This window comes from Vigna umbellata, chromosome 2 (genome assembly GCF_029865625.1).
Source record: "Vigna umbellata cultivar VRB3 chromosome 2, Vumbellata_1.0, whole genome shotgun sequence".
Lineage (NCBI taxonomy): Eukaryota > Viridiplantae > Streptophyta > Magnoliopsida > Fabales > Fabaceae > Vigna > Vigna umbellata.
The window spans coordinates 22,173,736-22,187,920 of record NC_142166.1 but is presented as its reverse complement, the minus strand read 5'-3'; the positions used below and the strand labels follow the sequence as shown (position 1 = coordinate 22,187,920).

Sequence of the window (14,185 nt, the reverse complement as noted above, 5' to 3'; positions counted from 1 at the left end):
CATCCATCTTCTCAAGGGTGGCATTCCCGTAGATGATGTGCCATTGGAGCCGGTCGGTAATGTGACCGCTATTCCGGGGTACGATTGGGCACCGCACGATGCTAGCTTATTTGCATCGGAGTATGGCACTAAGAGGGCGCTAACATGGAGAGTCGACCGGCTCTACATTGTCAGAGACATAGAGGACTCCCGACTGATACGGGCGGGAGTGAGCAGGAGGAACAAGCGGGTTTATCATGGGAAAGGGTCAAGTCCGGATGACTTCTTTTTCATGTACACTAATTTTTTTCGATCAACTCTGCGTCCGGGTAACTTTTACTATGTTCCAAATTGTCATTCTCCGGGAGTTGAACATTGCTCCTGCGCAACTACATCCAAATGCTTGGGCGCCCGTCCAGGCGTTTACCGCGATGTGTTTGGCCCTTGGGATAACCCCGACAATCCCGGTTTTCTTGCATTACTTCGATGTTCGCACACTCCCCAAGGGTGGTTGGGTTTCTTTGACATCCATCAAAGATAGGACCATCTTCCGTCCGTATTCTGACTCGTACAAGAATTTTAAGAATCAATTCTTCAAAATCATTATTTACGAGGTCGGCCGTCATGAGTTTCATGACGCGACGGGAAATCCCTTGTTCCCATTTTATTGGACAAAGAACCCCAAGAAAATAAAGGCCTATCTGATCGGTATAATGAACTCGGTCGACTTGGAAGTCGTGCGAATCGTCAACACTCCCCCCCGCCGTCTCTCTGCCCGCGGCTTAGTCGAATGCCTTCGTCATGAGGATTGTGAACGAATGGCGTTTGGTATGGTATTTTATTTTCGATTTGTCTTTTTTGATAAGTTGATGTTAACTTAGCTGAATTTTTGTGTGCTTGTCAGATATCATGTCTGTTCCACCTCCCTGCAAATCCAACTTCATGGCTTCGGGGAAAGGAGTCAGTGTAAGCTCCTCGAGCGGCCGGGAACGGATCGCCCCGATCGCTCACCGTTCACCCACCGTCCAACGCGTAGCTTCTGCCAGCTGAATACCGGTTGATCCTTCGATCGACGTCAAGACTTCCCCAATTGTTAGCGTTGTGGTTCCTCCAGGCGGCGCTCCTACTGCCGAAAATGATCCCCACGAGAACCCTCCGGTTGTATTCCTGCATCCATCTTCTAAGGCGACCACTACCTATGCCCAGCCCTTTGTTAGGAGGATGAAGGGACACAAAGAGGGAGGAAAATCTGCTTCCAAGAAGGGGCGCAAAGAGAAAGAGGGATCCTCCTCCCGGTCGCTCTCGAATGGGGTATTTGGCCCTGAGTTCAACATAAGTGAAAGAACAAATTTCCATATGAGTTCTACACACCGTTCGGACGACGACCTAGTAACTTTGGAAGTACGACAAAAGTCTTCTGGACGCGTTCAGCAGGGTTAGGACTACCTTCTCCACTTGCTGATATCTTGTTTCAGCCTCTTGGAGGGTCTGACTTGTGAAGTACACGAGCTTAGGTTTGGGTCGTTCTTGAAGTAGCGCAACGCTGATTGCTGATTCTGCGGCGCCCAGATAGATCTGTAAATCTTCTCCAGGTGCTGGACAATTCATCACTGGTGGATTCATCAAGATGGCCTTCACATCCTGAAACACTTCTTCGCACTCAGCGTCCCACATGTTACTCGACCCTTTCCTAATCTTCCTTAACACTGGTCGCACCCGCTCGGCCAGCTTAGGGATGAATCGCGACAGCGCGGTGAGCCGGTCGACCAACCTCTGAACCTCCTTAAGGGTGGTCGGGCTTTGCATCTCTAACACGGCTTCACATTTGTCGAGGTTGACTTCGATTCCTCGGGCGGTAAGCATAAATCCGAGAAATTTTTCGACAGCCACGCCGAACGTGCACTTCGCCGGGTTTAGTCTCATCCCATACCTTCTGATTTGCTTGAAGACTTCTTCTAAGTCTCTGACGTGATGTCGTCCGTCGGGAGAGCGAACAACCATGTCGTCGACATACACATCCATACACCGACCGATCTGCTCAGCGAAGATCCTATCCATTAGACGTTGATACGTGGCTCCGGCATTCTTCAAGCCGAAAGGCATAAACTTCATAACAAAACTTTGTCTTATCAGCGATAAATGTTGTCTTCTCCCGGTCGGGTTCATACATAGGTATCTGATTATACCCAGAGTATGCGTCTAGGAAGCTTAACATCTTGTGGCCCGAGGCCTCGTCTACCAACGCTGATGGGAATCCTTAGGGCAAGCCTTGTTTAGGTTAGTGTAGTCGGTGCACATGCGCCATTTTTCACTGGCCTTCTTTACCATGACCACATTGGCGAGCCAAGTGGTGTACGTCACCTCCTTGACAAATCTTGCCTCCTTCAACTTCCTTACCTCCTCCTCAACAGCTTTCATTTTCTCTTCCCTCATCTGCCGCTTCTTGTACGCTACTGGTCGCGCTTCTCTAAACAGAGCCAATTTGTGTGACATGACCGAAGGATGAAATCCCGGCATGTCGGCGGTCGTCCAGGCGAATAGGTCTCGGTTTCACCATAAGACAGACTGTATCTCTCTCTCCCACCCTGGCTCTAGCCCCCGTGCCATAGTGGTGGTCTGGGAGGCGTCTTTCCCTATCAAGACCGGCTGTGTCTCCCTCAACAGCTCCAGCCGGTCCTCGGTGTTCGTCCGCGAGACAAGGTACGCCATAGCCACTTCAGACCCACTCGTCCTTCTCTTGACCGTGCGGGTATGGAGTTTTAGACCTGCCACGTAACATTCTCTTGTTGTCTTCTGGTCCGCTCGAACCGTGCAAATCGCTCATCTGTCAGAGGGATATTTCAATGTGAGGTGGGGGGTCGACACAATTGCTCCGAAAGCATTCAGACATGGCCGGCCCAGGAGCACATTATAGGAGGTGTTAGCTTCCACCAACAGGTATCTAACCCTCTTCTCTTCACTGTCCCAACCAGTCCTCAGTCGAGTGCGTAAATCAAGATATTCTCTCGTGTCCACCCTCACGCCCGCGAATCCCACGATCTACTCATTGTGTGGGACAATCAGGTCATCTGAGATGTCCATCTCTGTCGTTATTACCATTTGATCATCTTGATTGAGGTCAAGTGCATGAAAGTCTTCATCTGAAAAAGTAATGGGCGACATCGTTCTTCGTGGTTTATCAACCGCTTGCGCGGATCGCAAGGCTCGTACATGATGTTTCCGAGAGGACGACGAAGACCCTCCTCCCGCGAAACCGCCGGATATCGTGTTGATATGCCCTCGCAAAGGACAGTCGTGGCTCCTACTACGGCTCCTGCTTCGTCGTCTCTCAAATTGCGGACGGTCAGTCCGATCACGCTTAGACCTTTCTTGTCTCTTCGGTCTTCTGGGACTAGTCCGTCGAGGACTTGGTCGATCCAAGGGTGCTTGGGGACGGTCGATCTTCACGTACTTCTTCAACTATCCCGCCCGGATTAATTCTTCTATCTTGTCCTTCAAAGTCACACATTCTTCTATGGTGTGGCCCATGTTCTTGTGATACAAACAATGTTTGTTGTCGTTCGCCCCTGGCGGTGTGGGTCGTCTCTTTGGTTCTCAGATCAGATAAGCACTTAAGGCTTCCTGAAAAATTTTCGTCCAAGGGGCGTTCAGTGGGGTGTACTGTTGAAATCGCGGTCCCCTGGGTTCTCTCTGCTTGAACTCCCCTGGCTTGCCGGTTCGACCGTCCAGCCTTCTTTTGTCAATCTTATCCCCCTTGACCTCCTGACCTTCTTTCTTATAAGACTATTTCATCTCTTTTACCCTTATCTCATCGGCTGCCCTCTCTCTCAGTTCCTCCATGGTCGCTTGGACGAAAGGGAGCAAGGTGGATGAGCTCTCGGTCTTTATCGCTAACTGTTTGTTCGTTGCGGCGCTCTCGGCATGAACGAATTTAGCCTTACTTCCTTCAACTTCCTGTTCAGTCGATTTCCACGTTTCATCCGGTGAGCCGCTACGCTCGGTTTTATCTTTCACAATAACCTTCCCGCGCTCCTTACCGTGCTGCTCTCCTGCTCCCGACTCCTTCTCCTGGGCAATTCGAGCCGAGCATTTAACCCTTACGACTATGAGTTCTGCTTCGTGGCGCTGCTGCATCTCCTCCATCTTCTATTGCAACATCCAAATCATCTCAACTGGGTCGTCAACACTCATGTTTCTCGTGGTCACCATTGGATTTATCAAGCAACATCCGAATCATCCGAATCATATATATATATATATATATATATATGATTCGATAAAACATTTGCTAAATATTGAAATTATTGTTTCCATTAACAATGTTAAATCACGATAAAATCTAATAGACTTTCTAATAAAATCCATTTGAAAAAACATGATTTTAATAACGTTAAGAGAAATAGGATTTAAGCCAATTTCAATCAAACAAGTAATGAAAATTCAAATTTTATTAAACCGATTTCAATCAAACGAAAATTCAACTTTTATTATTGGATATTCAATTAATAAGATTCATAACAATAAAACACAAATCACTTAAAAAATTTACTAGCACTCAGATTTAGTTTGGCCGTTTATACAATATGCCAAAATGCTGCACAATGCATACTTGAAAAAAAAAACTTAAATGGTGTTCCCTTTTAGACTATTTGATTTGGGAAGAGTGAATGGATGAATTTAGGAGATTTCGAAGGTCAATTGATTGTTATTTTTTTAAGTGGATTTAAATATGAGTAAGAGTAGATTTGAAAAGTAAAGTTTGTGAAAATTAGTGTAAGATTTAACCAATGTGACCTACCGATAAAAAAATGTTTAATTACTAAAAATTGAAGATTATCAAAATACCCTTATTATAAGAAGAGAAAAAAATAAAACTTAAATTTTAATGTGAAAAAAAATTGTATTATTATTATTATGTTTATTATTTTAATTTTCTACCTTCATAATCAACAACCTATATAAATGAATGACAGCGTTGAAAAATATCCTAATTTATAAAATATGACTTAATTAACAAAAAGTTTGTTTTTATAAAAATTTTACGTTTATATATAAAACAATTAATCTGATAAATGTAGTTACTTTTACAAATTTTTTTAAAAAAGCATATGAATAATGCTTCTTCTTTTTTTCCCAAAATCGAAAACCTTAAAATGAAGGTGTTAATTGTTACATCACGTGTTATTGGGTGAGTGCCTATGAAAGCAACGACAATATGGGGTAAAATGAACATTTGCGCTGTGTATGTTCCAAATCCGCGCATATCATTGAAAAATTTACTATTCTCGCAATTCTTCGTTTTCAATTACTTCTTAATTTTTTAAACCGAACATGAAATCAGCTCACCATCCGTCTTCACTTCACAAATAAACGTTAAGTGTACTTTCCCTAAAAACGAAAACAGCGTTAGTTAAATTTTAAATAATATGAGAAATTTTAAGCTTGAACAAATGAATTTTATATCTATTATAGGTGAGTTCGATTTGAAAAATACACTTTAAGATTCAACAATTATTTAAATATGTAATTTTCAAACTTTGGAAGTTAAAGCCAATATATAGTTATTGTTTTTTTATGTATAAATTATTTTAAGAACACAAGTTGACATTGAAATTTTGGTACAAATATAACAGTCTAAAACAACTAATTTCACATATTACACGTTAAACACGTTTTTTTATTAGTAGATAATTGTCAAATATTAAAATAATCATTAAAAACTATACTGACGAAGTTAAAAAAACATAATTAAAGAAACGAGCTTAAGCTCAAACATTCTATTTTTTTAATGTCAAAGTCAAAACTTTAACTGGACTCGTTAATGAGTTATGTATGCTTAATCATCTAATTCTTTTCACAAACGAAATTCAAACTTGAAGAATAAGGTTTGGCTCTTAACACATCTGTAAAGAAAAGTTAAGATATCATTGTTAATGAAGGGAATAACTGCATAAAGCAAGAAAAACTCGTATTTTGAACAAAAATTCAATTGAGTTTTCTTCTTTTTATTAATCTATACCTATCGTATAAGTTAGCTAATATTCACAAAAATAAATGTTACAATAAGAAAGCTGAGGGTTCTGGTGGCCTGACTCTACAAGCAGACCACTTTAAATCGGTGACATACTAAAACTGCAAATTTACAAACTCGTGGAATATGTCAAGAATGTTTGACATCTATCATGAATTCAGTAATGAGAATACTTGTAGTTGAGCACAACACTGCTCAGATAAACATCTCACTCAAAGCCTCAATTTTTCTGTAGGTTATGCTACGAATCCAAGGCCCTCAAACTCTTGTATGAATCTCCATCTTCATAGCTGCCAAAGTCTTTCATATATTCAAAGGATAAACCATAGAACCTTGAATGCAAAGTAAGCAGTTATTTTATTCTCCACAAAACCATGCCGGTGTTCTAAAGCCTAATTGGGAGTCCAAAGTTGTGGAATGTCTTGATGGTTCCATCACAACCTGCTGCCACAATGGATAGTCCCCATGTTTCTGATACGTATTTTTCATGGGAAGGATCTCTGATACATTGCTTCTGCTGATCAAATTCAACTTCTGCAAGAGGTAAATCCCAACTAGGAAGCTTCTCTTCGGGCCATGTCACAGAACCCCGGCATGTGCCATCTATGGAGAACCAACTTCCAAAAGAAAAACGTTCTGATTCCCTAACACCATGAGCAGCCTCTAGTTGGGGTTGCATTTCTGAAGAATAGTAAGGAAAATCACTGCCAGAACCTCTTTCTTCTGTAGTCATCCTAGACCAAGGTATTGCAATAGTAACCCCTTTAGAGCCAAAGTACTCACAGGAATACTTGTACTTTGTACTTTTGGAAGAACTTTTTCCCAAGTCATTGAAGTTCCACATGTACACTCGAGAGTCCCCTCCTACTGAAATTATATGCTCTCCACCAGAGGTAAATGAACCAGACATCTGACTTCCAGACCTTGGAAGAGCTGCAAATAGTAGTATGATCAACCAACTTAGAATATTCCATGTGAATTAAGTATCAACAATGTAATAATGTAGTTGGTGGAAGCAAGTTTTATATTAACTTCATGAATGAAACAGTGGGCTTTGCAATCATGTAAAAGCCACAAATTAGATTAGGTGAAGTAAAAGATCACATAAGAACACATGCAATCTGTAAATGGAAAATAAAGACTTTCTGTGCTATTTGACTTGCGTATAACTTTATATCAGATACAGAAGGTAGGCATTCAGTTTAAAGATGAAATGTTCAACAATTTCTATGATAATCGCTCCAAGTTTAAAACTTGAAGTATTCAACAGTGTTTTTGACTATTAATGCAACCGGATCAAAATATCTTACTGAAAAATCTTGCAATTGTTTAAAGATATTAATAACTACTTCAACAATCATGTGGTTGACTACTCATTGCTTAGTGCTCTACCTTTATATGTGTGAACAAGTTCAATGCCTTCCAATATCCTAACTTTGGAATCTTCAGATGTAATCATAACTCTCTGATGGTTTTTCTGAGAAAACTGCAATGGAATAAGGGTGTTGAAATGTAAGCAAAGTAAGAGAAAAGTATAAATTTTAGAGGTGACAAATTTGTAAGAAAAAAAGAAAAAAGAAAAAAACCTGAATGCCTGTTATCTTGTTGCCTGATGTTCTCTTCTTTCCATTGACACGCATTTGAGCATCAAGCTGGAAATGTTTGCCTAAACAATTAGAAATCCTATTTAGAGACTTTAATTCTTATGATTTTTGGTGTTTCACCCTGCTAAAGGGAGTTAAAGACTTAATTAACTAGTAATCGGCATGTTAATACCTGAGGCAACATAAAAGCGGCAAGTGCCTGTGAGGGAACCGACTACAAAACCCTGCACAAGTGAATAGTCATAGGTTCAATATCTAATGAAGAAAAGAATCTAGAATTGTGATTAGTAACAAGACATACAAAATCACAGAGATTCGGTCAAGAAATCACAGCATACTTGTCCATCTGGTCGGTAGCTTATAGCACTTATCACATCTCGTATGTCTGCCCAGTCAACAACTCGCTCTTCATGGATACCCCATATTCGGACTTTGCCATCTATGCAACCACTGATGAAGAAATTTTCGTCAACGGGGTTGAATTGAATGCACGTCACTGTTTCCATGACAGAACAACACACAATGGTTATTACACTTGTTTCATTAAGATATCGCAATTTTTCCACATTCTAGAAAATTATGAAAGTAAACAAAGCATACTTACCATAGTCTCTGTGACGGAAAACTCTCCGACATTCATTACAACCGATTTTCCACAAGCGAACAGTTTTATCCGAAGAAGAAGAAAGGAGAGTCTGCAAGAGGAACTCTAGATCAGATTTAACAAAGTTTGCAAATGGAACAAACATAAATTGTCTAAAACTAAAAGGCTTTTGCAAATTAAACTCACATCTGAATTGGACCAAGCCAAATCCAAGACATCGCTGGTATGACCATAAAATTCATGCAATGGCGATTCCTCTACTTTCAAAATCTTGTTAGGAAGAACAACAAAGGATTGGCTAGATTGTTGCTGCTGAGAACCAGAGGAGCCATGTTTCACTTTGCTAACAGCACTGTCTTGTGCATTGAAGCAAATACTTGATGTATTTAGTGATGTTACACGCCATATGCGTATAACACCATCTTCACCTCCACTAGCCAGATATTGACCATTGGGACTAAACTTCATAGTCCAAATCAGGCCTTCGTGAGCTCTAATCTCTTGCCCAATATACAGTGCACTGAACTCCATCCACCTCTTCTTATTGTGCTTTACTTTTATTCTACGAGTTTTATTTGGCCCTGAATTCAATTTCGAACTGACTTTCCCCCAACCTCCTTTTTTGTTGCTTACAAAGTGCTTCCACCAACTTTTCTTCTCTTCCTCTCGAGCCTCAGATTTTCTATGTCTAACCTCTTGATCTGTAAAAGAAACCTCATAAATCTTCCCTTCTAAACTTGCATCCGGTTTATCTATGGGGCCTCCTTTCTGATCTTCAAACAACCCTTGCGCCTCAGAAGTTGTTTCCCTTCCCGACAGAACCAACTCCTCAGAAACTTCATCATAAGGCAAAATACAACTACAACTGGTCCTCTCCAGTCCAAATCTCACTGATGAGCTATCAGAATTCATCATATTATTCTCTTCACAAACCTTGGAAGAATCATCATCCCACCCCATCCCCTGCAAAAACTTTCCCCTCCTTTCCTTCACGCTCACAGGCTCATTCGCCCAAATCTCATAACTCGACTCTTCTTCTGTCAGAGCAGACCCTTGGGTTGGTGAGAAACAATCCACTGAGTCAAAAAACACATCAAAATCTCCCTCATCAGAGACCAGCATAGCGTGCAGTCAAACGCAAATGTCCCACATACGAAGAGAAAATGTCACCTCCAACCCTTCCCCTGCTTCTTCTGCGACACCTTAAATACACCACACCCCCAAAATCAAGGGAACGAGTTTCTCTCGCTGATGGAGAAAAACTAATCTCAATATAAAATCCCACCACCACAAACAGGGACCAAGTACGAGGAACCTCTCAGAAATTCAACAAAACAGCCAATGACAACACTTGTTGGCATGTTGGAAACCCTCTCGAGACCAGGATCCCAATACATAAAATAAAAAAGAAAGTATAGTTTATTCTTCAAACCCCAATAGCACCACAATAGAATAAGTAAATTCAAAAGCAGAACCTAGAAGATACACAAGAAGAAGCCAAAACCGTTTTGAGATGAAACACTACCCTCTTGAATTCAAAACTATCACCGACCCTATTGCAATGTTGGCCACAACACCAAGTCCAAGGTCAAAGAAAAGAAGTCCTCCGAGTGCAGTGAACCAAGCGGATTCAAGACACAGAGAGACTGGCGGAAGAAGAAAAGTGTTGTCACCTAGAAAACAAACCAACCAAGTCACCTCGAGATTGAAGAGTGGAACTGCATGCACGAGCCGCTCACGCGGTAAACAAGATGTTACTGTTCTCCATACTCTGCAACTGCAACAACCACTCCACATTCACCTTCACGCTTTGCTGTAATCCCCCACCTATTATCTCCCTCTGTCGTAACTAACCAAAGAGAGGGTTTCAAGATTATTTTATACTTTAAAATAATGATCAAATAGTGACACAAGTTTAACATTGACTGTGTCATAAAACAAATAACAATAATAAAATAAGAATGGTATTGTTGCAACATTACATTAAAAGTGAAGAGACAAAAAGTACAGAATTTTTAAAAGCATTTCGCTTTCGATGGATAGGACCTGCTACGTGAAAAGAATATGCCTACATCAAGCATAAGTGTTGCTGAACCAGAAACCACAGATCAAAAATTCAGTCCATTCAATTCACCGCAACAGCATCAAAGTCCATGGTCTTCTCAATATGCCAAAAGGTTTTTCATTTTATGAAAATCTTCTTTTTTCTGTAATTGTTTGATGGTAGGGAAGTGAAGGAAATATAGAACAAGAGAGGAGACGCAACAATTTAAAAAGGGGGGTTAGTGATATTTATTAAGACTAAGATTAGTATAGCTAGAAAAATCCATGATTGATGATTCCTAGCATTGTCTTTAAGGCGCATTAATGGCTATAAGAGCTATTGAAGAGATAAAGGGTTGAAAAGAAAAAACACAAGTGAAAATGGTTTGTGAAGTAGTATTAGGCTGAAGTAGTACTGGGTGCTATGTAAGTGGCTTTTACCCTTCATAGAAAAAGCGATGACCCGAAAGTGTTAAGACCTAAGGGTGACATAGGTGCCCACTTGGAGCGCCATAGGGGTTCCTTATTACAGCAAAACATAATAGCACCCCTCTCTTCCTCTGCAATGCAGTTCAGATTTTAATTTCTTGGGCTTCGTGTGATGTTTTTGCTTCCACCATTAATGAGGGGTTGTTGGTATTATGCAACAAAACTAACACTGCACCTTAATACCTTCAACCCAAAAACCTCTCATTTTTTTCATACTTTTTTCTCTTCAAATTGACATCTCATCGCGTTTCCACAAAACATTGCTACTATTCTCATCACTTTCACTACCAGCTAACTAGCTGCCCCTGTAGTTTTAAGCGTCTTCTTCCTATTAAAATCAATTTACTCTATCAGACACCTCAAATTTTAACTATCTCATTCATTCCAAATATTATCTTTTCCATAAAAAATAAAACATCGTTTTAATTCTCAAAACTTAAGCATGTGCATACCGCACTTCAATTCTTATTACAAACATGCAATTCCTTACTTGCCCTCCTATCTCTTCTTTTCCTTTCTCTTAAACTAATACTCGTAAGAAATAATTAGATTAAACAAGAAAAAATAAAGACGTAAAATTACTCTAAGAGGGTGTGTGTTTGTATTTATATTGTATTTTAATTTTTTAGAAAAAAGTAAAACTGATCTCATACTTCCACCTTGCACCAAAAACAAAAAAGAGGATTATTACATATATTATGGTGAAAAATGTTGCATGGTGCATCCTAATTTTTAGTACATGGAAGGAAAATAATAGTAAAATATTACAAACCATACGATGAAATGAAATAAAAAAAAAGAGATCAGGAAGACATGAAATACAATCAACATACAAAATATATTATTAATTTAAATTGTTGTTAATATAATTTTTAAAAAAGTTATATAAATATAATAATGTATAATAAATATAAAATAATAATATTGTCATTATTATTATTATTACTATTATTATTATAATACCTTGGCCTCATGTTAATGACACCGAAAGGACCTTTCTATGTCCAGGGTAATCAGATCTCCGTAAACCAATCCTGATTTTCACCTTTTTCGAAAAAGGGTTTCTGAATTAAAAAAAAAAGATATATATTTGGAACTGAATTTTTCCAGGTTTGGATAGATCTTTTAGCAACAAGGCACTAGAAGAAACTCACATGACTAGGTTGAATTACCCATCATTCATTTAAGAAGCAATGGAAGGAGTTTTTATGAGGGTGTGTAGCCTTTTCAGGGTATAATGTGATGTAAAAAGTATTTGAAGAAATGGCTGAGAGTGTGGCAAAGTAATCTGAATCCCCAGTTAGAGAAGTAATTGGAATCCTTGGAAGTGTGTGGGACAAAACTGAATGGAAATTGTGCAGGACATATATGTGTTGAGAAAATGGGTGAAAAATAAAATGCGTATGATAAGATTGATCATATATAGTATACATCATTATCAGCACTGAGCATCGTTGGAACCTTCCAAAACCTTGTTCGAAAGTCACAACCGAGTCTCTGAGTTAAATTTGAAAAGAGTGATTTAGCATAGGAAGAAAGTTGGTTTTAGTTGAAGAGAGATTTACTTAAGATAATAAGAAAAAAGTGAATAGATGAATTTGTTTAAGAAATAGGCATGGACCATACGGTAGGTGTATGACACTAATAAGTGTGGAGCCACAAGCACTGGAGTGTAGGGTGAGAGGCCCCTTTCAATTCTGATATTTTTGCTTCATTATCTGTTTAATGTTATCCCAAACCGCACAAGCACTAGCTGTAATATAATGGATGTTTCAGAATCATGCACTCGTGTTGCTTCGTGCCAACTTCTTCCAAGTGTGTTACCATGTGCCCGCAATAATTAAAATCAATTAAAATATTAAAAATACAGTGAACTATATTGTAGGAACTCTGACACTTTCTCTATAAAACAACCATATAATGTTCATGACCGAATCCTTCACATGCTCGATCAAGTCCTTTAAACTATGCTTGTGGTTCGTGATTACTTGTATTTTAATATGATTGAAGATAATATTAATCATCAAGACATGTACCATATATTTATTAGAAATACTATTCAGATAGGTTAATTAATTAACATTGACAGTGTTTCTGAGAGACAAACAAAGATGAAGGCTGATGGAAGAATGAAATTGAAATCTAACGTAGCCGCCACTGGGAAATTTCATTTAACTGTTGAGAGTAAAGACAAGAGATGTGTGAGAATTCTCACATGCATGATGGATGCTTTTTATTCTGGAATGACAAGACGAGAAGAGAAGGGCTATCGAGCTTTTTTAAGAGATAAATCTATATATGTAGCATTTGCAGATTAAAGAACATAAAAATCAGAGCACTATAGCAGATTTGATACTACGAGGACACCTTTTTAGTATCATTAAAATGACCTTTGTGGTGTTGGCAGTTTATACATGTAGCATCGTAATTTTTCACGTGAATTTTCTCAAGAAATAATATCAGAGAGAAAATGGAATGATGAATTAGTCCTACTAAGTTTGGTCGCCGATTTCAATCCGAGAACAAGTATTGCATACCATGGAGCAGTGGCATATTTAAATTATTAGGCGTTTTGCAATGCCAATCATGATATTTGATTTCCCCAGTCTCTTGGGTCGTATTCACTTTCTCATTTTGCTTTACAATAATGGTTCAGAAATATCAGAAAGGTGTAAAGAAGGGAAGAAAAAGATGAGGAAGAAAACAAGATAGGTGATTTCATTCCAGAAAATACTGAGTTGCACTTCCAGAGATTTCCTTTCTAAATTTGCTTTTATCCCACAAAACAATAAAGTGAAGCAAACGGAGGGAGACATGGCGAAAATAGGCACAGAAGGAGCAACAGGGTATGTGAAATCGACACAAAAAAAAAATAAAAAAATAAAGCTTTTTTCTTTCTGAAAAGCCATAGGAGGAAACTTCATACGTGCACACAAAAAATTCATTCATTGATTCTGATGATGGAGGGCAGAGACAGAGAAAGAGAAAATTAATTAAGAAGATGAAACAGTACAAGTTATTGAGGTTGAAGAGTGAAGTGAACACTAACCTCTAGGGACCCAGCATGGTTTGGCTCTCCAAAACCTTTGAACTCAGATTGCAATCAAAGACACAGAGGGCAAAGCAGTGTCATAATTGATGTCTTTTTATCTATAGTAGCTATGTACTGTCGTCTATATATATATATACACACATAATTCTTGTTCTCCTGAAGAACCAAACCCACTTTGCTTTTATCCTCTCCCACAACTTCACTTTTTATATAGATGGAGGATTCATCGTATGAGTTTTAAACATGGTTTCAAAGCATATTAATTGCTGCTATTTATGAGATCAGATTGTATTTTCAAACGAGTGTGATCATAATTTATGACTTTACCACTCCTTGCATTATTTTGGTCTAATTTATAAACACATTTCACTTATTTATGTCCG

The 14,185-nt window shown here is 39.0% G+C and overlaps 1 protein-coding gene across 1 annotated transcript; it reads right to left on the bottom strand.

The window, feature by feature from the left end:
• Positions 1-5,885: 5,885 nt before the first annotated feature.
• Positions 5,886-13,955, bottom strand: LOC124826605 (uncharacterized). The gene is made up of 8 exons (XM_047299465.2): positions 13,800-13,955; positions 8,405-10,067; positions 8,219-8,309; positions 7,953-8,110; positions 7,787-7,838; positions 7,597-7,676; positions 7,403-7,496; positions 5,886-6,943 (listed from the first exon to the last, which is right to left on the bottom strand). The coding sequence occupies exons 2-8, from the start codon at positions 9,338-9,340 to the stop codon at positions 6,396-6,398; spliced, it is 1,959 nt and encodes a 652-aa protein (XP_047155421.1). The 5' UTR covers positions 9,341-10,067; positions 13,800-13,955; the 3' UTR covers positions 5,886-6,395.
• Positions 13,956-14,185: the final 230 nt, after the last annotated feature.

What these genes read in the sequence shown, in the direction of transcription:
- LOC124826605 (XM_047299465.2), bottom strand. Translation starts at nt 9,340, where the DNA reads ATGCTGGTCTCTGATGAGGGAGATTTTGATGTGTTTTTTGACTCAGTG. An exon ending in TGGCTTGGTCCAATTCAGAT is followed by an intron (nt 8,310 to 8,404) that starts GTGAGTTTAATT and finishes TTCCTCTTGCAG; the next exon opens with ACTCTCCTTTCTTCTTCTTC. An exon ending in ACTTGTTCACACATATAAAG is followed by an intron (nt 6,944 to 7,402) that starts GTAGAGCACTAA and finishes TACTATTTGCAG; the next exon opens with CTCTTCCAAGGTCTGGAAGT.